The sequence below is a fragment of a genome, unplaced genomic scaffold (genome assembly GCF_019419815.1).
Source record: "Pyrus x bretschneideri cultivar Hongxiangsu unplaced genomic scaffold, Pyrus_bretschneideri_v1 Contig42, whole genome shotgun sequence".
NCBI lineage: Eukaryota > Viridiplantae > Streptophyta > Magnoliopsida > Rosales > Rosaceae > Pyrus > Pyrus x bretschneideri.
In genome coordinates this window covers 1671971-1694981 of record NW_025999746.1, presented here as the reverse complement: position 1 = coordinate 1694981, position 23011 = coordinate 1671971, and the positions used below count along the sequence as shown (strand labels likewise).

General features: G+C 37.0%; 3 protein-coding genes and 1 non-coding gene across 4 annotated transcripts; 1 reads left to right on the top strand and 3 right to left on the bottom strand.

The window, feature by feature from the left end:
- Nucleotides 1–2213: 2213 nt before the first annotated feature.
- Nucleotides 2214–3670, bottom strand: LOC103933903 (RNA polymerase II transcriptional coactivator KELP). The gene is made up of 3 exons (XM_009343605.3): nucleotides 3252–3670; nucleotides 3019–3124; nucleotides 2214–2522 (listed from the first exon to the last, which is right to left on the bottom strand). Exons 1-3 carry the CDS (start codon nucleotides 3537–3539, stop codon nucleotides 2431–2433), a joined length of 486 nt encoding a protein of 161 aa, XP_009341880.2. The 5' UTR covers nucleotides 3540–3670; the 3' UTR covers nucleotides 2214–2430.
- Nucleotides 3671–6859: 3189 nt separating this feature from the next.
- Nucleotides 6860–6931, bottom strand: TRNAQ-CUG. Its single transcript has one exon. It is a non-coding gene; the product is annotated as a tRNA-Gln (tRNA).
- Nucleotides 6932–7750: 819 nt separating this feature from the next.
- On the bottom strand, nucleotides 7751–10137 carry LOC103933902 (F-box protein SKIP8-like). The gene is made up of 3 exons (XM_048566544.1): nucleotides 9340–10137; nucleotides 8519–8715; nucleotides 7751–8283 (listed from the first exon to the last, which is right to left on the bottom strand). The coding sequence occupies exons 1-3, from the start codon at nucleotides 9805–9807 to the stop codon at nucleotides 8031–8033; spliced, it is 918 nt and encodes a 305-aa protein (XP_048422501.1). The 5' UTR covers nucleotides 9808–10137; the 3' UTR covers nucleotides 7751–8030.
- A 9842-nt stretch (nucleotides 10138–19979) lies between these two features.
- On the top strand, nucleotides 19980–22850 carry LOC103933919 (E3 ubiquitin-protein ligase SINAT3-like). The gene is made up of 3 exons (XM_018644142.2): nucleotides 19980–20392; nucleotides 21216–21602; nucleotides 22250–22850. Exons 1-3 carry the CDS (start codon nucleotides 20180–20182, stop codon nucleotides 22574–22576), a joined length of 927 nt encoding a protein of 308 aa, XP_018499658.2. The 5' UTR covers nucleotides 19980–20179; the 3' UTR covers nucleotides 22577–22850.
- The last annotated feature ends 161 nt before the right edge of the window (nucleotides 22851–23011 follow it).

Here is a 23011-nt window from a genome sequence, read left to right as displayed (position 1 = left end):
TCCACTCTCCTTTAATGTAGATAATATCATTTGTTAAAAAAAAAAATAATCCAAAACTCGAAAACATGAGCTATATATATATCTTTAACCTAAATTTGTCTATTTATTGTTTTACCTCTTCAGCTCCACCATATAGATGAATATGCTTATGTTCTTTCATGGTATGCAGATAAACAAAAGGAGCAATGTTTGGCTACTCAAGGATGAGTAGGAACTTCTACTCAAAATTTTTCGTTTCTGATTTACAGAACTTTGTGCTTATAATCGAAGCTGTTCATATTACTTTGTAAATATCATCTCTGCAAACAATGAATTAAAACTAAGGTTGTTAATTCAACCAACTGTAACAAATAGATAAACAATTCGTATTGTTTTTACCATTTCCATCCATTGGTTCTTATACAATTGGATAATCACTAAATGACTTTAGTTTTAATTGATTTTTTGCAAACAAGATCTTTAGAGAGTAATTTATAATATAAACTGCTCTTATCATAAACACGGAGGTTTATGAATAAAGAATGAAAAGTTTTGAGTAAGATTTTCTACTCATTCTTGGAGTAGTCAAGTATTATTCAAACAAATGAAAAAGTGTGTGAATCACTACTCAAACTAATTTAATGGAAATTTAAAGCTTCTTTCGGAGATGCTAAATAGATGCACCCTTCTATTCAACCCGTGAGGCTGATACATTGAACATATTTGCAAAATTGACAACCTAATTTCAAGAGATGCTATATATATTATATGTGTGTGTGTGTGTGTTTTTGCGTGTATGTACCATCAATCACCTAAAGTTTACAGGCAAATACAAATCCCCTACCGACTCAAATTTTGAATCTAGTCTTCTACGAACTGTCGTATTTCCCACTATTATTTTAACTCACGACTCTACCTCTTATTCTGTTCCTTTGCCTTGGATCAACTCAAAATTTGACCCTAAAATAATTGTACCAACGGTCCAAAATTTCACATGCATCCATTTACATATTTTGAACAAAAACACAATCTGTATCTCTTCTGACAACCCTCCAATCCAATGTTTGTCCACTAATATCTTGCCAAAAGATTCCAAAACCTTAAATATATACAGGCACTGAAATTGTGGCCCTAGGTGGGAAAAATAATTTCACAAATGGGGAATTGTTCTTCTCTCAAAGGAACCACTGGGGAGTGTCCTAAATCTATTAGGATTCTTACAGATTCTGGGGGTGTCCTAGAATTTAGAGGCCCTATACTAGCTGCTGAAATTCTCACTGGATTTCCACGCTATGGCATTTTCCAACCAGGCAAGGCCTACTTGCCTGGTCTGACCAAGAAACCCTTACTAGTGGCCAGTACTACCTTCTTCCACTGAAGGCAGACCAGCCCGTTTGCCGAAATCGGGTTGCTGAGAAACCGGTGGCTGCAGAAGCTGAGCCTGTGGAGAAATCATTTGGTGCAGAACCTGATTTCACGGAGAATTTGGTGAACGGGTTATCAGGTGTTGGAGTTGAAGTCCTGGAGAAGGCTGCAGAAGGTGAGCCTGTGAAGATGTCATGTGGTGCAGGATCAGAAGTTGGAGTCATGGAGGCTGCTGAAGCTGAGCCAGTGAAGAAGTCATTTTGTGCAGGATCAGATTTTGTGGAGAATTTGGCGAAAGGGTCATCGGCTCTTGAGGTGCTGCCGTCTGGTGGAGACGGGGTTTGGAGGGTGAAGCTGGTGATCGAGACTAAGCAATTGGAGGAGTTATTTTCTGAAAATGGCGATGCAGGGGCGTTGATTGAGACGATGAGGATGGCTGCAGGTGGAGGCTGGGCAAGCACTCCAAAGAAGACAAAGAGCCTTTGGGGAGGAGGTGGTGGTTGGAGGAAGTCTAACTTCTCCAACTTGCTTTAAGGTGCCTCCCTGGTCCTGGAAAGTACAAAGGCTGGGTCATATGAAACATCATATTTCTCAGTCCCAGTGTATTAGTATTTTGTACATATGACGAAGGCAAGGGATTTATGAACGGTTCGATGTGTATGAGTATCGCCGTCTGTTCTTTTTTTGTTTCAAAGAACTCCTTAATCCTCGAAAAAGACAGAAAAAAGCATCCTCCATTCATGTTTTACTTATTTCCTCCTAGTTTTTCTTCTTTGTTGGAATGCTTGAATTAAACAGGGGAGATAACATATAACAATTCAACAACACCCTTTCATATTAGCTAGGAAATTCTATTAGGGTTTCAGAGATAAACTACGAACTTTCAGTAGATAACAGAGAACACAACAGGTTGTTTTTGTAACATGAAGGGCTAATTAGAAACATGACAGCAGTATTCAAGTTCCAAACAAAATATTATGTCATCAAGTGACCAATATGAAGCCCCAAAGCCGAAGCCAATTCATTTCACAACAAACAACGTAATATAAGGATAGACATTCGAAATTTTCAGATGATATATTCTCACTAGATTCTTGACTCCATCTTACTAATGGCTTTCTCTATTGCAGGTACATTCTTCTTGAAGACCGACCATTGCTCCTCTGTCAAGCTTATTCCTGCAGACCGATGTTTACATAAATACCACGGTAAATAAACTAAAGACCGTCGCCCAGTATCCATACATCCAATGCATAAGTAAAAGAAAATCAAGAAACAAGCAAAGTAGAGCAATTAGCTTGGTAGTTTACTATGACCAGTTTGATACTCGGCCTTTTTCTTCATATTCCCTCACCGATTCTTTGCTACCAAGACAACGAGCTAACCCATAACTTAAATGTACCCGAAGGAACATATTCACGAGTCAGATTGTACAAAAAGAAGCCGGAGAATGCATTCGAAGGTAATCTAAACATGAAACAAAAGCTAATCACAACCCGATTGCTCAATATGTTGCGAAATGATGGCATTGCATCATCCATCAACAAGTCCGTACAAATGAAAAGTAATTACGCTGTATAATCAGAACTTGCAGCTACAAATTGAAATCATTTCCTGATATAAATACACAGAATTAGAAGCTGGTAATAATCGGGTTAAAGTTAAGTAAATCACCTTTGGCAGTAGGAAGCTCTTTCCCATCTTTAGAGTAAAACTCCCTAATCGACACCAAATTCTTCCCTCTGAATTCCTGAAGCGTCACCTTCCTCTTAGCCGAGAGCTGCATATCACAACCATAACCCAAAACCCACAAAACCCCATCAAACAAAAACACAAAAAAATCAAAACCCAACAACAGAAAATCCACTCCATCAAATTTTCTCGGGAAACAAACAGAAAAAACTGACCCTGCAAATCACGAGATCGCCATTATCATCGTACTCCCGTTCCCGGGCACCATCGGCTTCCGGGTTTTGATCCTTCTGCGCCGCGTCTTGTTCCTTCTGATTCTGCTCCTCGAGGAAGGACTGGACGACCTGCTTGACGAACGCCTTGTATGGGGGCTTGGAGAGGTCGAGCTCCAGCTCTTCGGACGCCTGCTTCCGAATCTTGAACTCCGTCATCTCGTCCATGTCCGATTCCTCCAGGATTCTCCGCACCGTTTCCTCGATTTTCTGCTCCGTTTCGGCTTCCATTTTTAATTTTATTTTCGATCGTGGCGCAGAAAAATCTATGAGTTTTCTTCTTTTTTGCTTACTTGGGGAGGCTCTCTGTCACCGTGCACTTCTGTGTTCTTGTGTTTTGAGAGATTTTTGAGTGGGATCGGCCATTTGTTATTATACAATAGTTGAATATTTACGTTAAAAAGTTAATGATTTAAAAAATAAAATTTTTGAGTGTTTCCGTTATAATTAAAAATTTCTCGTGTATTTAAAGGTGCCGTTTTATCCTATGCGCAATGGAGCACAGTGATTCATCCACATTTCACTATTTTACTCGTCCAATGTGTAAAAGCATTTTACGACTTTTTGGACCATCTCCAAAGAGAATGTCAAATTTTGAACATAAAATTTAAATTTTGACGGCTTACGTAGTACTTTAACATTTTTTAAAATTTTATTCTCCAACCGATATGTCAAATTAAATTAATATTTTATAATTTTATAAAATAACTTATTAAACTAATTAAAATTTAATAAAGGACATTTAAAGTTTAATCAGTAATATGTTCACATTTCTTAATTAAAAAAAAGAAAAAAGTATGATAATTGCATCGGTCAACTCAACATTAATTCTAATAAATGATTAAACTAATTAAAATTTAATAAAGTACACTTAATAATTAATAAAAAAACATTTGAAGTTGTTGTCAAAATTTGACAGCAACCTTTATTGCTGCCAATCCATATCATCACCACATAAGATTTGGCACTTCAGTTGAAGAATATTGGTTTGGTCTTTTTTTACTGTTATAACTTATATGTACATTTTGACATCTTTTTTGAAAATGCTCTTACGTTAAAGAAAAACTTGAGTAGGGACGATTGTTCGGGTCATCAGTAACACACCCATTACAAAAACATGAAATTAGACTTTCTCCTTTTTCAAGGATGAATAGATTTCAAAGGTTCTTATAGTTACATTGGAAGGAGTTGAAATATTAACCTACCTCGTCTTCGTCACCACATAGTTACATTACAAGATTTCACACATCACGTACTGCCTGTACAAAATTTAACAATTTATACTATCACGATTCCCGTCACGAGTTTACATCATTTTTGCATGGAAATCATGCACTTTTTTCCCACAAAGTGTTAGGTATAAGCATTGGCCAGTGTTTGTTTCAGGGAATAGATAATTTGGGCCTGGGAAACATTTCCCCTCGTTGTTCATAGTACCAAAACTGAGAAGTAGATACGAGTATAATACGCGAATTTACTCACTCGGTAGACAATTTATACTTGACTTGGGTACCGATCGGTTCCATTGGTTATCATCCAAGATGCAGTTATCTCTTCATTGTCCACAGACCTTGCCTATTCTAGCTGCACATATGACTCGAAATGACGCAAAATAAGCACAAGAATCTAACCAAGAATATGACACAACCAATAAATCCGGCAGAACATGTCAGGCAATCGAAATAATAGTAAAAACATCGGAGTTGTTATCTGGAAGAAGAATTACACATTGATAAGCAACGATCAGCGGATTACATAGGAGACCGGTAAGTTATTTGTAGCCAACTACTTTCACCAAATATTACACACGTTTTGTAATTCACAGAAAGCTCTCTCTAGTCCTCATCTTTCCTTACTGCTAAACTTTGTTTTTTCTTATTTCATACCATGTTTCGTGGAGGCTACACTTTAGCGTAGGGGTGGGTTCAAAAAACCGAAAACCGAATACCGAAAAAAACCGACAACCGAACCGGACCGAGGCCGAAAAAAACCGAACCGCAAAAAAACCGAACCGAAATTGTCAAACCGAACCGAACCGAATCTGACCAGTTCGGTTTCGGTTTTTGAGGCTTGGAAACCGAACCGAACCGATATATATATATATATAATTTTTTTCAATATTTATAAATAGTTTAGTCATACAATCATAACAAAACAGAACCTGTTGCTAAATTGGTTTCAATGAAACTTTACAAGCTAAAGGCATGGGTTCGAACCCTCATGCCTCCAGGATTTGTGAGGTTATTTTTAATTTTTTAATCTTTTTAACAAAACCCTTAAACCTTTATTGCATTTGATTTTGTTAGATTATTTTAAATAATATTTTAATTAGTATCTTTTCTTTTATTATTTCTATGTAGAAATGGCAAGTGGAAGTTCAAAAAAAGGTGATATGTTGCCCCCTAGGCCACCCAAGCGTTAGCAAGCAAATTGTCGTTGAAAAAGTACGTGGATCACTCTCATTGTGGGGCACTTGAAAGTTGAAATTTGGAATGTTTATTTTAGTCTTTTAAATGTGAAATACTTGAACTTTGATGTTTATTTTAAGTTTGGACTTTTGGAAGATTTAAACTTTGATGTTTATTTAACTTTGGACTTTGGAACACTTGATTATAATTAAACTTTGAATTGAATGTTTATTTTCATTGTCTTTGAGTTGAGACTATGATTATATTAGAAATTTGGAATGCTTATTTTGAGTCTTGATGATTATGTTGAAATATGACTTATTACAAAATGGATGCAAGTTGTTTTCATATATTTTTTTTAAGCTACTAACCCAACCGAATACAAACCGAACCGAACACAAACCGATAGAAAACTGAACTGAATCGAACCGAACAGTAATTTCGGTTCGGTTTTCGCAAAAAACCGAACCGAACCGAACCCACCCCTACTTTAGCGCAAACCAGATGACAAGTACAGAATTGAAAGAAACTTCTTTTTGCACACATTTATTTGTGAAATCTATGATATGTTTCATAACACGTGCATACCAAAGTTCACAACATTTTCATAGAAAAACGTAAGGACCGTTTGATAGCCATTTCGTACTAAAAACTAAAAACCTTAATGACTTTCAACCTGACCCTTAATTTGACTCCTAAAAAAAGTAAACTATCTGCAAAAAGATATATAATTTAGGAAGGAATGAAAGTTAATATTGGTGGGTTTGTGATAAAATGAGGTGAAAGATTTGGAGTACCTGAGGGGCAGCTGTTGAGTGGGGGATGGTGGTTGGGCAGGTATAGGGAATCATCATCTTCTGCAACTGAGGAAGGTGAACACAGAAGGATATAAGATTTAAAAATGGGGAGGAGGTTTTGATGAGAGTTGTTGCTGTGGAGGGATGGAATTGCGGTTGCAGCCATGTCTTGGTGGTGGTGTGAGGGAAGTGAGAAAGTGGGATGGGAGTGAGAGAAGGGATGTTCCCATTGTTTTCCCAGTAGAATGGGGAGGAGTGAGAGTGCTGGATAATTTCCTTCCCACTCTTCAATTTTTGTTTTCGGACCAAAAATATGTAATATTAATGGGGAAAAAAAAAATAAGGGAGGTTCCACCGAGATTTGAACTCGGGTTACTAGATTCAGAGTCTAATGTCCTAACCGCTAGACCATGGAACCTCAGATGCTTCTTTACTTCACCTTATCATATTTATTCATTTACTCTAACAACCCCTTTTGGCTTCTCTTTACTCACTTTTGGAATCATGTTTAAATATACCTAGACCTAACAAAATCACGCACAACAATACAACATGATAACTCAACACAAGCACGCACATAAAAAATAATGTTTTGATCGAGCTTTAATTGATCATCCTCGTTTTAAGCTGCAAAACTCGTTACTAATGAAGTCTTGACACCCAACACATATTCAGTCATGTTTTCAACATTCATAGACCATTACAGGGAATAGGCATTAGAATTGCTTAATTTTTTTAGTTCCATGCATTTAAACACGCGTAAGAATCATTTCACCTCTTAACTTTCATTTTAAATCCATATGAAAATACTAACAATTAAGAATCAGATCAACTAGGGTGACTAGTGGATCTGATTCCCTTTCCTTTTTCTAATTCTAAATTCTCTCATCCTTTCACTAACCCATTTTTGTTAAGAAAACATCAGCTTATGGGCCATCTTTCATTGAGAAAGAACTGAAAAATAGTAGGATGCGGAAAATCTTGAGAAATCCTAATGTATATGCATCTCAATGTCTCTCACACTCAAAACATATTAAAATCTTACTTTTTTTCTTTTTTGGTCAAGCGATAGATTCGTTAAATTAGATGTTAGATTAGAAAACCGACGGGGTTTGAACCCACGCCGTGATGTAAGAACAACACTCCTCTCCACCGCTGTGGTAAAAGGCCACTTGCTGAAATCTTACTTTTTTTCAAGAGACTAGAACTGAGCACCTTTGTTCATTCAAGCTTTAAATATCATTCAAACTCATTTTCATATCCAACTAATTAATTTCGCAAAAACAAATTATGAACAATTATGATAATAACAACAACAGGAAGAGAAAAGAAAAGGAAAGGAAATGGTAACCTCTTGACCAGAAAACAACCAAAACTGAGGTTGGAAAAATTGAAAGCATCTTTCCGGGGAAAATATAGCGAAAGTTAAATCGACTTTCTACTGCAATCGATACCACTATTTTCTTAAAACTGGTATTATGTTATATAATCGGTATCACCGTATCTTCTTTTCTTTGTTACCCCTGCACAATCTGCTGTTCTCCCTCTCCATCCATCACAGAGCTATGATGATGCACCATGTACCATCGCCCGTTATGGAACTCATAGACGTTAGTCACACTGAATAGCCCAGTGTCGATTTCAACAAAGGTTTTCATGGTAACCCAAGCCATATCTGTCAGAACACGGGCACACACATCTCGAATCTGAAAGTTAACCCCTTGCTCCCAATTAAATGCTAGTTGCCAACTCTGTAGAACAGCATTATACCTAAATAGGAAGCAAAAACGACTTAGCTCTGGTGTCATATTAATAAGGTGCAAACGACAAACCAAAGAGACGGTATGGTATTTAAAACGACAAACCAAAGTTTCCTTCCTTGGACGAACTTAACACGAAAGAAAAAACATAATTTCCCAATTACTTGGACGAACTTAACAGAAGAAAACAGTCATAAAAGAAATGCAGTTGTTGTACAGCGTTGCACACAAATGAGGCATCTTACCCTGAAAAGAGTTCTCCAGAGGCATGAACACACTTCACATAATCTGCATTCAACCATAAACGACTCATTTCTGGAAGTGACCTTCCTCGGATATGGTTAAAGAATTCGGTATTGACATTCACAATCACTCTTGTAGCAGCGTAGTAAGCTTTCCATCCATTAACTGGTGTCACACTATCCTGTTCCAATGTGAAGTCCTGAAAGAAAATTTGAAAACTCGTAACAAAATATTCTTACAAAATGGTTTTGGTATCGGATGCCAAAAATAAAAAACCGACATGGATTAGGGTTTCAAAGACGGACAAAATTGCTGCTTCTAAATTAAACTAAACAGGTGTCTCAACGAGCAATCTCTCGGGCTAAATCCCATGTTATCCATAAACCAAAAGGGTTGAGCATTCGGAAGTTTAAATTGAAGGAATTTCATCATTTAAAGAATCATGCATCCATACTATGGAGACTAAATCCAAGGATATCCATTAACCGAAACAGACACCAAAAGAAAATAAAATGGGTTAATCCTGTAATCTCTCAGGCACCCATACAACAGCCTAATCTCATCCCACATATCAAACCACATTCCCAAGTTAGAAAATGTATCATAAGTAACTTGCAGGAACCCAATTCCATTGTTCAAATACTATAAACACAATGGATTTTCGATTGATAGAGATGCATAAAGGGTCCCAATTTTCCCACATTTTCTCGGCAACCAAACACACTAATCCCTTAAATTGGCAACCACCTTGCCTTCAAATCAAAATCCAACAAACACCCAAATCCAAATACTTCAAATGCAATTCAAATTCAGTAATCAATACCTTATGGTAAAGTGCCTTCCAAGCATTATCATCATTGGCAGCCCTCCGCATGAGCGAATTGGTCATCGAAAGCCTACATAGGCTCGGGTAGTCCAGATAGCTAAGGGCATGCGTCGTAATCTCCGGAACCAGCTGCTCCATCATCGACGCGCCCGTCTGCCGCTCCAGTACGGCCGCCGCCGTCGTCGGCTTCTCCGTCACGTCCGTACCCGTCCCCCCGTTCAAGTGCGGCGCGCTCACGGCCCCCGAATCGGAGCCCAAAACGACCTCTTCCCGGTGACGAACACAGCAAGTGCAGACCTTCCCGCTTCCACTCGACGACAAGGTGGCAGAGGCAGCGCCGCCCGATTTGGGTTTGTCGGGGAGTAATCGGACGGCGAGGAGGGCAAGGAAAAAGGAGAGAAAAGTGAAAATTAGGGCTACAAAGAAGGTTTGAGGAGACGAGAGAGTGAGGGAAATAATCTCCATTCATAAGACATGAAAGCTCTGCAGAACATGAAAAACCCTAGAAATCTGGTGGTGCGAGGTCCACGAAAAGGGTGTACTCCGTCTGCGGGTGGGGGCGAAACTGCCCCGGTTTGGCTCGCCGGGTTCAGGTTTGAAAAACCCTAGAAAATTCCGAAGAGATTGAAGTTTTGCAGAGATGAAGTGTGGAAAGAGAGAAAGAGAGGTTGGTTGGGAGTTGGTGACTCGCGAGTCGTAACGGGCTGAGCTCTGGAGAATCAACTCGAACCGCGAGTACCGGGTCAAATATTAAAAGAAAACGGGAAATTTGCTATATTTAGCCCTGTGATGAAAATAGATTGGTAAGAATAACCCTTTTATGGTAGGCCGGCCGAAGTATTTTGACTGTGATACTAATTTATTAAATTTATGAGTTTAATATATTAAATTATGATACTAATATATATAGGAAATTGTTATTAGTATTTTTAAACTTTTATTATACATTTAAAATTTTTTATATTAAAAAAGAAAAATGTATTTGTGAGAAGTGTAGTATGAGATTTTTGAAATGTTAATAACACTTCCCTATATATATATATATAAATATGAAGAGATAATATCATCTACATTAAATGAATGAGTTAAGTTTAGCTCTCTTTCACCAAAATTCTGCTGACTTAGAAAATCACTATTAGTGCCAACTTCCCACTATTTGAAACTAGAATATCATTGAAGGTTAAATGCCATATCTGAAATTTGGTGAAGAGATGCAACAAAAAATAAAACAGAAGGTTCTGCTGCGTCTCGCTTCTGGTTCTCCTCCTGCCACCACAAGAACTCCTTCCCTCAATCTTACTCCAACATCGGCAACACCAACCTCCCCGCGGAGCTTTTTTCGAAATACAGCGTCGTCGAGCACGCCAAAACTGCCCACAAAATTTCCAAATTCGGCTCGAATTTCCAGAATTGGGCATATGGGTTATCGTCATCGTTGTCCTTGTAGTCTGTGGTGTAGGCGGCGGCAGTGTCGGATGGTGATTCGAGAGGGGTGAGGCTGGCGTTTATGTTCGTTGTGGACGGGGCACTGAAAAATGAGGTCGTGTTTGTTGTGGAGAGATAAAAACGATGAGAGAGGATCTTCGTTGGAATTTTTTGTGAGAATTTAAGGAAATTTATAATTAGATTTGTTTATCGTACATTGTATAGTTAAAAGTTATTGTAAATTTTTTTATTTAAAATTAAATATAAACAATACCTGACAAAAACTGCTCACATGATGTACGATGAACAAATATGATTGAAGGATCAGGCGAGGATCCTCATTCTAAAACGATGGGTAAAGAGTGTCGTAGTTTCTATGCTCGTGTTGTTTTCGTTAGATACCCCATATCTTAACAGGTCGTGTCATGTAACACTCATTAAAGTAAACGGGAAATATGACCAGTCCTGAAATCAACCCTGTTAATATTATCAAGTAAGATGACCCTACTCGTTACCAGTTAAAGAAAATACATTTCAAATCAATAAACAATGAAAATCTAAAAAATATAATTCAATGAGTAGAATAAAGCATAAACGACAATGGACGACTAAATTTTAATCTAAGGTTTATGAATTATATTGTCAGATTTCGGAGTTGATTCCTTCACGAAAATTGTAAAGCTTATTACTACGAGTGATTGTATTTATTTTTATTTTATTTTTTCACAATTTTCACAATCCTACAATAATTATTGTTAATTTTATAAATTTTGCACTCAAATAGAAAACCACTATTCATGAGATTTGGAGGGTTTTAAAAATCTAAATGACCATGTAACCATCGTCTAAGAGTGGAGGATGCAATCACGAGCATTTATATATGCTTTCACATTTTCAAACTTGTATATTAATAATTATAAATTTTATTTATTTTGAACTTCCTTAAAAATATTATTCACGCGATCACGAACGTTGGCATATTTTTTTCACTTTTTCACACTTGTAAATTAATTATTGTAACTTTTTAAATGTGTTTGGTATTTTTAAATTACTTAATATTTTTAATATAATTGTTTTTATGATTTTTTAATCACTATTTTCCTACCGTATATTACAACAAATAAATAAATAAAACTTTTTTCTTTTAATAAAGTAATACATGAAGTAAAATGAAAATAATACAATAACACATATTTGGGTAAATGACCAAAAACTACCTCAACTATAGGTCTCACGATATTATCATACCTCATCTTTAGAATTTGGTCCAATGTTATACATTTCGTTAGCTTGGCGTGACTTTCTCAGTTAAATACTGACGTGGCTTGATCCGATACCCACTTTCTATTAAAATAAAATTAATAAAAAATTATTAAAAACTATTAAAATAATAAAGAAAAAAAAAACCTCAGTTCGTCTCTTTCCCCCCCTTCTCTCTCTTGTCCCCCATCTTCATCTTCTTCTCCCTTCCTGCAACCCAGAAAAAAGAATTAAAATCAGCAAAATATCTTTTTTCTTAATGTGTCAAAACAGACTACCCGTGTGTCACCAGCATATAAACTTGTTAAGGACCCGTTATCAACGGGTTCTTATCGTGTGACCGATAACGACCCAATTAGTTATCTATTGACCCGAAACCTGTTATTTTCATGTTGTTTACGTGTCGTATTAACAAGTTGTGTAAGAAATTACTAGGTCTAATAAAGAGGGATAGTAGGGGAAGAGCTGTTGATAGAAAGATAAAAGTTGGGTATTTTGGGTATAGATGGTCAGTAGAGATTGAATGTTTAATCCAAAGCTAGTAGAGATTGGCGTGTTTATGAGAGAGTCATTAAAGCCAAGGTAATGCTAAGGAAGTTAAATTTGAAGATAAAATATTATAAACTAAATGACATAAAAGTTATTTATCGCAAGTCTGTTAGCAATATCCATGGCTACTCAAAACTCTTTCTTGCCGACTTCTAAGTTCCCTTTGCCAAAGAAAGACTGAAATAAGCTTACATTTATAGGCATTGGAGGCCCTTAACCCCTCTTTTTTATTCGGTTGAATTGGTTCCATAACATGGATCATTTCAAACCCGGCTTTTCATGAATATTGAACCCATCAACTAGATTTTAGTGCGCTCAATAATTCTCCCTTGAGTACAAAAGTGGTTTTTGATATTCCTTTGTATTTCTCATCAAACGAATGGCATCTTCTTTTGGAAATCCTAGATATTCTTAGCATGATACTAGGGAATCTTATTGCTATTACTCAAACAAGTATGAAACGTATCCTTACGTATTCATCCATAGGTCAAATTGGATATGTAGTTATTGGAATAATTGTTGGAGACTCAAATGATGGATATGCTTTGTTGTCATTTTATATGTATATGGTTACAATTATCTATGTTCCCAATGTGGATATGAAGTAGCACCAGGCGGGCTGTTAGCTAGTGTGTATCCTCTTACGAGAATAGAGTATAATATAGATCAACCGTAAGAGATATAGATTAAAAGTATTTGCCCTAATTGAGAGGTGAAAACAACATATTTCAGATGCAATTGCAAATTACCTACATGGACAATCTAAGTGTTTGGAGCAGACTTCAAGTGAGGGGCATGTTTTTAAGGAATTCATTCCATTAACACGGATTTCACATAACTCTAGATGCACCACTCAAAGAGGTATAAAAAAAAGACTCCACCTTCATCAATTTTAGTAAATTTTGTGACTGCTCTGTTGTTTGGTTGCTTATAAAATTTGAGGTGAAGAAGTGGAAAGTATTGATTTTTAGTTGTAGGGTAATGGCAGGAGGAGCAAGTTAAAGGCTATAGTGATGGAGATGAAGAGAAAGAGGGTGCTTTTCAGCCTTTCCAAAAGGGCAAAAAGCATTGGAAAGACAAATGGACCTGTGGCTAAAGAACCTTCTTTGGCTCCGGCTACTAGTTCCACCACGGACACCGTGAGTGGAGACAGTGGTGGGAACAACAAGAAAGAAGAGAAAGATCGACAAGGAAACAAAGGCAAAACTGGTTACCGGAGTTGCACCGTTGGTTCTTGCATGCTATTCTCTTCAACAACTTGGTGGTTCATATGGTATTCAGTTGAGATTAATTTAGTGGGATATGTTATTTTATATGATTGGATGAATATGTGATTGGATTGGGATGTATTGGATGTGTGTAATGCGTTCTGCGTATATGTGATTTTCCATATGTTTTTAATCATAATTCGGTTGATGTGAATAAAATTTTACACATACATGACAGAAATTGGAAGGCATTTTGCATGCTACTAGTGATGAATTTTTTACACATACATGTGATTATCCTCGCAAAATATTTATTTTAAACATATGTTTCTGTATTAAAAAGGGCACATTTTGGGCTTTCGCACTAGGCACCAAAAAACTCAGGACCGGCCCGGGTTCGGCCGTCAGAATGCTAAACTCTAAAATGTACTTGCGAATATCCAATCATAAAATAAAATTCGGCTTTCAATGTGCCGAGCCTAATAACTTGGTAACATCTCACTTCGCCGAGAATGTTGATGAGATGACCTTTACCAACAAGGACTTGGAAATCCTTATTGATCGAGACTTGGATAAATAACCAGTCAGTCTCGAAGCAGTGTTGTCTATCCAAATTGAAGATGCTCTTCGATCGGCTGATTCTACGGCTCCAATGCTGTCTATCTAAACTAAAGATGTCATTGGTTGCTTTCATAGTGATGTCTATCCAAACTGAAGATAAATTGGCGTGAAGAAAGGGGAAGAGGATAAAATCTCAAGGTTGTTAAGAAGCTTTACGCAAGGCAATTTGTGTGTTGATTTGAAGAGGCTTTTTCCTTTACAGAACATCTTATATTTATAGAATTTGTAGTGCTCAGCCACTGAAATAGAGTATCCCAGTTCCACTTTAACTCTTAGCATTCAGATATTGTGATAAAAATCCTCTTGATAATATTCCTTAGCCTTAGCCAAAGTCAAGATTCTTGGCTTAGTGTCGTGCTCTTCTCATCTTTGCAAAGCACCAATCTAATCCAAAGATTGGTTTTAAACTTTAAATGCCTGAATCGAAGTTTACGTGGATCTTTGTCGTACAAACTCTCATGCACCAATGAAATTCCAGATTACATCATTTTCTTGACTTCATCATTTTCCCATGCATGCATGAAAACCATGCATCCTGATTATTCTGATCAACCCTCATCTTAATGTACCAAGTTGCTCCAATCCGATAACAAGAATCCCAAGTTCATTTGAACTGTACTATAACATCCCACATCAAGCAACGGAGAGGGGGTGATGTGCCTTATATGTACATGTTCACCTTCCTATAGCACGAGGTCTTTTGGGAACTCACTGGCTTCGGGTTCTATCGGAACTCCGAAGTTAAGCGAGTTCGGGGGAGAGCATTCCTAGAATGGGTGACCCACTGGGAAGTTCTGCTCACGTGAGTTTCCAGAAACAAAGCTGTGAGGGCATGGTTGGGGCCCAAAATGGACAATATCGTGTTACGGCGGAGTCGAACCCAGGATGTGGTGGAGCCCGGGTCAGGATGTGATAATTTGGTATCAGAGCCACTCTGTCGTGTGGTGTAAGTGTGTCGACGAAGACGTTGGGCCCCTAAGGGGGGTGGATTGTAATATCCCACATCGACCAACGGAGAGAGGGTAATGTACCTTATGTGTGCATGCTCACCTTCCTATAGCACGATGCCTTTTGGGAACTCATTGGCTTCGGGTTTCATCAGAACTCTGAAGTTAAGGGAGTTTGGGTGAGAGCATTCCTAGGATGGATGACCCACTGGGAAGTTTTGCTCGCGTGAGTTTCCAGAAACAAAACCGTGAGGGCATGGTCGGGGCCCAAAGTGGACAATATCGTGCTACGGCAGAGTCGAGCCCGGGTCGAGATGTGACAGTACTACTTGTTTGGAGATATAATTCACATCTTATTATCCCGTATTAGAGAATATCAAGATAATTTGTTATTAAAAGATCATTATTATGATAACAAATCATAAAATATTCTTTCACAATAATAAAACTACTTTTCCATCTGATGGTGTAAAGCTATGCTCACTAATGACCCTGACTGCACGAGCCGATGGTGTAATTTTGAATCCAAACAGGTTGCCAACAAGCTATATGGATGCAAGCTTAATTAAGCAGTCAGGCAGGTAGGCTCTGGTAAGCGAACATGAAACCAAACTGGTAAGCGAACAGGAAACCAAACTAGACTTGACTTGAACTGGCGAACTTGACTTGACTTGCAATCTTAATTGGATTGGAAAATTGATTCCTATTCTAATTGGCTGATATTGAAAGTACGGAAAGAAAACATTTGAGTGCTCCCCGTCACTAGACAAATGAGATTTCCTTATGCCAATTGCAGCAAAGAACGGACAAAAACAATATTATCACTTGAGTGGTCACAAGTCTAAACACTTTAGTAATAGTCACAAAGAACCTTCCAAACAGACCAACAACTTGTGTGGGCCCCCCAAAACAACATGTGGTCCAACCAAAAAACAGCAAAAAGTGGCCCAGCAAAAAAACGAATTCTTTTTTACTTCAGCAACTCTGGTTAACAAAATCGTTTTTTTTCTTTTTTCCCTATCTTTTTCCATCTTTTCTTTTTCGTGATCTTTTCATTTTTTTTTTGGGGGTTTTTATCACAAATGGTCCTTGAAATTAATTCATACTAGTAAGATGGTCCCTAAAATTGAAAATCGATCAATGTAGTTCTTGAAAATAGGTGTTGCAAATCAATGTGGTTATTCCGTCACAATTTTGTCAAAAATTCTGTTATATGCTGACGTGGTACATAATTGGTCCCATAAGTTCTCTATTTTTTTTTTATCATAAATGGTCTCTGAAATTGACCCATACCATTAAGATGATCTTTAAAATTGAAAATCAATCAATGTAGTCTTAGAAATAGGCTTCTCAAATCAATGTGGACCTTCGTCATAATTTTGTCAAAACTTTTGTTATGTGTTGATATGGCAAATAAATTGGTGAATATGTTTATTTAACGACTTTAACTTCACAAGAATAACTCAATCATAATTTTAACTAGTTTAATGGGAACTCACATTGTAGAGAAATCTCTTATCCTTACAAATGAATAGTTTATCATAGTTGTTAAAGTGAGTACTTTTATTTTTATTTTTACCAAAGGTAAATTTTCATTACCAACACAACAACACATTTACAAACAGGGATGCGAATACAGATAAAGCCTAGAACTACAAAACGATTCCCAAAACGAAAGGCGCAATCCAAAGATTAAGCAAAAACAAACAAAAAAACACTTAAGAACACAGTCGCCCATGAACCACGACCACCTCTTGCAATCACCAGAATCCAAACAAACGAAGCCTCTAAATAGAAATCAAGAAGATTCCACCCTCCTCCATCATCCCACAAGATCCAAATCTGCAACCATCATGTAAATGAAACTTGTGGAAGAAACATCCCACAAGTAATTGTGCCAACAAAGGCACATAGATGGAAGTTGGTGGTGTGACCACCTGGGCAGATGCTCTACACACCTTCCAGAAGAGCCAAGAAACGCCGTTAGGAAACACGGTTGTAGATTTGAGAAATAGTGGGATAGAGAAAGGCCAAAATTCAAGGGGGGTAGGTAGAAGATGGGGTGAAAAGAATCATAGATGTTGGAAGGCAGCAGGGGAAGAGAAAAAATATGGTATGAATTGAGAAATTTCCAATGGAGGCCAAGGTGCTGTTAGATCCGATGTAAGAGGAAGGAGAAAGAGCGGTCAGAAACAGGCAGAAGCAGAGGTAAAAGGATAAAAAGAAAACAAAGAAGGTAGAAAAAGAAGGCGCTACCACTGACGCAGGCCCTGCTAGGGCTGACGGCTGATCAAAATCAGTATCTCCGGTCACTCACACAGAAGATGAGAAGCACCCTCAATCTAATAGAAGAACTCTCACCGAAAGAGAGAGAAACACCTTTGTTAAATTGAGTAGTTTACCATAGTAATTACATACATTACCAATCTTAATGGATACCATTTGTAATGGAAGATGGCCCCAATTTTTTACTTTCATATTTTCATTTATTTATTTTTATTCTTAATTAATGTGATTCTCTTCATTGGTTTTAATACAAGATTGATATTATACTTGTACTCTAAACTGAGGGCAATGATATTCAAATTTGAGTAATTTTTTTTTTTAACAAACGATATTATCTACACTAAAGGGGTGAGGTTGTGAGCTAAGCCTATCAATGAACTAGCAATAATGGGATTCAAATTCACCTTTAATGAAAATTAAACTTAAGACATCTCGCTTACAAATGAAGAGAAATACTATTAGACTGTAGTACTAAGTGGTAAATTTGAGTAATTAGAGGATGCACACTCGCTCTTGTCAATGTGGGTGAAAATGTTATTTCTCACTCGATTTAAGGATCAAATAGACTTTAATATTTTAAAATGACACGTTTACCTTTGCACTTGATATTCACATAGATAAAATCGGTCAAAATTAAAACTAAAAGTTCTATTTGGACTAAAATTGATAACTAATGAGTCAATTTCATATTGTATATTTTACCCTATTTTTAGTATGTTTTGGTAGTTATTTTGGTAGAATTTTGATACTTTGATTTATATTTTCAATATAAGATATTCGACTTCCTCTGGAGCAAAACATAGTCAAATGGATGAATTTTGGAGTAATTTTAGTTGGAGGACGTTCATGAGTCAGTTAGCTTGATCGTATCAAAATATCATATTTTTCTACCTAGCGATGATTTTCTGGCAATAAAATAAAGGAGCAGTGTGCGGTGCTGGAATAGTGACGTTTTTGGCTTGAATTGTGTTTTTGGAGCCCAAGATGACCTCGGATGGTTCGTGGCCTTCTGGAGATGTGTTTAGAACGTCCCGATCTTCAAAACAAGCTATCATGGGCCGGATTTGGAAGAGATTTGAGGGTAAAATGTGGCCGGACAGTTTCTGTGCAGATTCTCCTAGCTTAATTAGGATTCTATTTTCTAAGTTATTTTATTATTATTCTTAGTTTCCTAGTTGGAATAAAGGACCTAGTTTTTAGGGATTGTGCGATGGCACATCAGGTTATATTGCTTTGCTGTTCTTAGTTGTTGACTACGCTTTCTTTTGTGCAACTTTGGAGACAGAGAGTAATTGATAGGATTCTTGGAGATTTTCTACCTTAAGGTGTTTTCATTCCCTTTATTCTTAATAATATTTTCTATGATTCAAATTATGAATATACGTAACTAATTCATTTTGCTAAGGTGAAGCCTTGAGCCTTAACATGAATATGTGATTTTTATTTAATTGCTTATGATTGATTGCGTGTGTATTTTGAATTATTAATCACCATGATTAAAACTATCTAATTGTCTTAATGCCTGATTACCATTAGGATTTTTAGAAAAGTAATTTGATACAATTTTGGTTGGAAGGTTTCCTGAAATTGACGCTGACTTATTGTGATTAATAATTGTAATTTTACTTAAGATGAACACCACATTGTAGGGGTTGCATGGTTTTTTAAAGGGTTTTCATAAAACTTAATAAGTCACTCATGTTCATATTTGATCTAAACGTCCGGACGGATTACATGTTAGATATACGTTCTATGTTGGAGGTTTCAAGTAGGATATATATTAGGAAAACCTAACATTCAAAGTGGCATGTGTAGATTATAAGTAATTGATAAAAATGCATAGGATTGCTAGATGATGGTGAAACCCTAGTGCTTTTATACATTGGTATTTTTAAAATTGTTTCTTTTTCTTCATCTTTAATATTGCATATTAGTTTCTTTTATTAATTAAATTCATTTTAATAAATTAGGTTATCAAAATCAGTCATCTGAACTTTCTGCTTTACAATAATTAATTGGAATTTGGTTTGCTTCAATTTATTTAATAATTTCTGTGAAGAACGATCTTGCGAGAACCGTTTATACTACAATATTCTTGTCATTCTTGCAAGTAATATAGGAGTTTTTAACTCATTTGTATTTGTGGTAAAATCCCTATCAATAACATCGTTAACCAAAATTGATTTTGAAAACATATAAGGGAATCACACCTAAAATTACCTAGTTAGGAATCAAATTTTGAAGAAGTTACAGATGGTCCTTAGTTTTCAGCATTAACTCCTTTTGGCATTTGGTAGAAGTGAACATTATATATTGGGGAGGACCGATGGAGACTACTCTGTCTCCTTCACCAAATGCTCCCAAGAAAGCCAACTTCTTTGTATCCTTTGCCTCTCTCTCTCTCTCTCTCTCTCTCTCTCTCTCTCTCTCTCTGCTCCTTCACTTTACAGAAGGGACCAAAACACGAGACAAGATAGACATCAAGGACTTGTTTTTTTAGTTTTTTTGGTTTGTTCAAAACCTGCATGAAATACTTTTACAATGGAGGACAGTTTTGTTGATAGTTTGACAACATCTGATGGGATCGATGAGGGAGAAGACACTTATCACCGCAGCCGACGCTCTTCCCACCACCGCCGCCGTTTCTTGGCACCGGCCAAGTCCAACAACAGAGCATTGAGTCCAGCCACAACAGTTCATGAGCTTCTTGAATGCCCTGTCTGCTCAAAGTCCATGTTCCCACCAATCCACCAGGTGTGTTTAGTTATATCATTTACCATAATGTGGTGACATTTATTTATTTATTTTTGGAAATTAGTCAACACATTGAAGATTTTTAACCTTTTTTTTTTTGGGATTTAGAAATCTAACCACTCAAGACTCCTTCAAGCGTATCTTCAGATGGTTGCTTGAGAGTAACGCTCGAATCTTTCTAGCACATGTAGTTAAAATTCTGAATCTAAAACAAGTGGCTAGAAGCCTAGAAGTCTTTAAAGAGTCCAAAATGTGATTACTTTTCAAAATTTCCCCCTTTTTTTTTATTTTTTTATTTTGTAGTTATTATGATTGCTTTTGGTGACTATGACGAGTTTTGATTGGTTTAGGAAATGCAAACCTAGGATGAGGGTATTTCCTAATGCACTACAAAGACCAATTAATGAATTACTCAATCACTATAAAACCATTATAAAATACTACAAAACGTGCACAATAAATTAGTCGATGTGTCACTACAAAAGACCTTCAAAATGACACATTGATAGGTGTCATTAGAAATTAAGTTCTCTCAAATGTTTTGGATCTAAGTTATTTTCAAATCCCTCCATTGTTTTTAAAAGTCCCTCTATTATTTTTAAAAGTCCCTCGTTCAAAACACAAGGTTAGATATTTCACAAAGACGGACCAGTAACAACTACTAATTGGTCCAATACTGATATTCACCCCTACTTACCACTTGCATAGCCCAGCAGGTGTGAAGTTTTATCTTCAGTAGCTACTATACTTTCATTCAGATTGACTACTTACATTACGTGTGTTAGAACTTAAAATTAGTTGATCCCAAAAGTCTGTTCTGCAGTGCCCAAATGGTCACACTCTTTGCTCAATCTGCAAGCTGACGGTGAACCGGTGCCCGGCGTGTCGAGAAAAACTTGGAGACATTCGATGTCTGGCGTTGGAGAAGGTGGCAGAGTCACTAGAACTTCCATGCAAGTATTGTTCTTTGGGGTGCATGGAGATCTTCCCTTACTACATCAAACTCAGGCATGAGGCTCACTGCAACTACAGACCATACACTTGCCCGTATCCTGGATCTGATGAGTGCTCAGAGGTTGGGGATGTTCCTTTTTTGGTTGACCATCTGAGAGAAAATCACAAGGTTGACTTACACGTTGGGCCTACGTTTAATCACCTCTATGTTAAGTCGAATCGCCTTGAAGTGGAGTGTGCAGCAAGGATGCTTATGGTAAGTGTTGTTTCGTTGTTTAAATTTTGATTTGTTGAAATTGAGAATGAATTTAGAGTAGTTTAGAGCAAGTGATAATGAAGGGTTTGTTTGACACTGTTTTAGATGTTTAGCATAAAGTCGTAAGGATTATAAAAGCAATTTTTAGTGCATGCTTTATAAAGAAGTACTTCAAAAAGCACTTCCAAAAGCGCTTTGTCGTTTAGGATTGCTTTTGTAGAATTACTTCTACTAAAAATGCTGTTAGAAACATGTTGAAATTTTCAATAAAAATCTGAGTATGAAGAAAAGCCCTTGTGAGTATTTTATTGAGAAAACATCTGACAAATGCTTCTCCAGAAAGCGTTTTTATAATCGAAAATATTTTAAAATTCCCTACTAATGCAACCAGAAGCGCTTTTAGTTGTCATAAAGCGCTTATGGCCATTCCAAAAACAATTGCAAATAGACCCTAAGAACTTTGTTCTACTTCTAATAAAAGCACTTATGAGCATATACATTTCCAAGAAAAACCTCCCCAAACGAGCACGAAGCCTTTTTACCAAATGGGTTGGCCCCACTTCGTGGAGTCTATGGTAAATTGGTAACTAGAACGATGCGTTTGTTTTCCTAGATGCTCACCTTCCATGTTCTTCATGTTTTATTAGGTGTTTAACTGTTACAACAAGTACTTCTGTCTGCACTTTGAAGCCTTCCACCTCGGCATAGCTCCGGTCTACATTGCATTCCTTCGCTTCATGGGCGACGCAGCTGAGGCACGAAGCTTCAGCTACAGACTGGAGGTGGGCAGCAACGGCAGGAAACTAATATGGGAAGGAACCCCTCGGAGCATCCGTGACAGCCATCAGAAGGTCAAGAACAGCCATGACGGTCTCATAATCCAGCGTAACATGGCACTGTTTTTCTCGGGTGGAGACAGGAAGGAGCTCAAGCTTCGGATCTCTGGCCGGATTTGGAAGGACAACGGCAACTAAATGGAGGGGGTGCGCGCACCCAATCTATGCAGCTGGTGGCATCTGAAGCCCCTTGCTCTTATGCTCAATGCTCACATGTCCGTCTGTTTGTGTCAAATTTTGGCGTCGTTTCGTTTTCTTACCTTGAAGCTCGTTGGCAAATTTTGGTGTTGTTTTGTAGTAAAAACCAGAGTCCAGGACGGTGTTTTATGAAGGCACATGGAGTTTTTCTATACAAGGTTCCTTTTTATTTCTTGGGTGATTTCATATAAAATCAAGGTATGCTTTTCACACATTTTTTTTGCTATTTATACATTCTTGTTAATTTCTTTCCGTTAATCTTCTTCAATTCATCTGATTCGAAAATCGAAAACTAAAAAGCTGTGGAAAAAGTAAAAAGAAGTTAATGAAAAACCCAAAACACACAAAAACCCTATCAACTTCTGCAACCTTCCT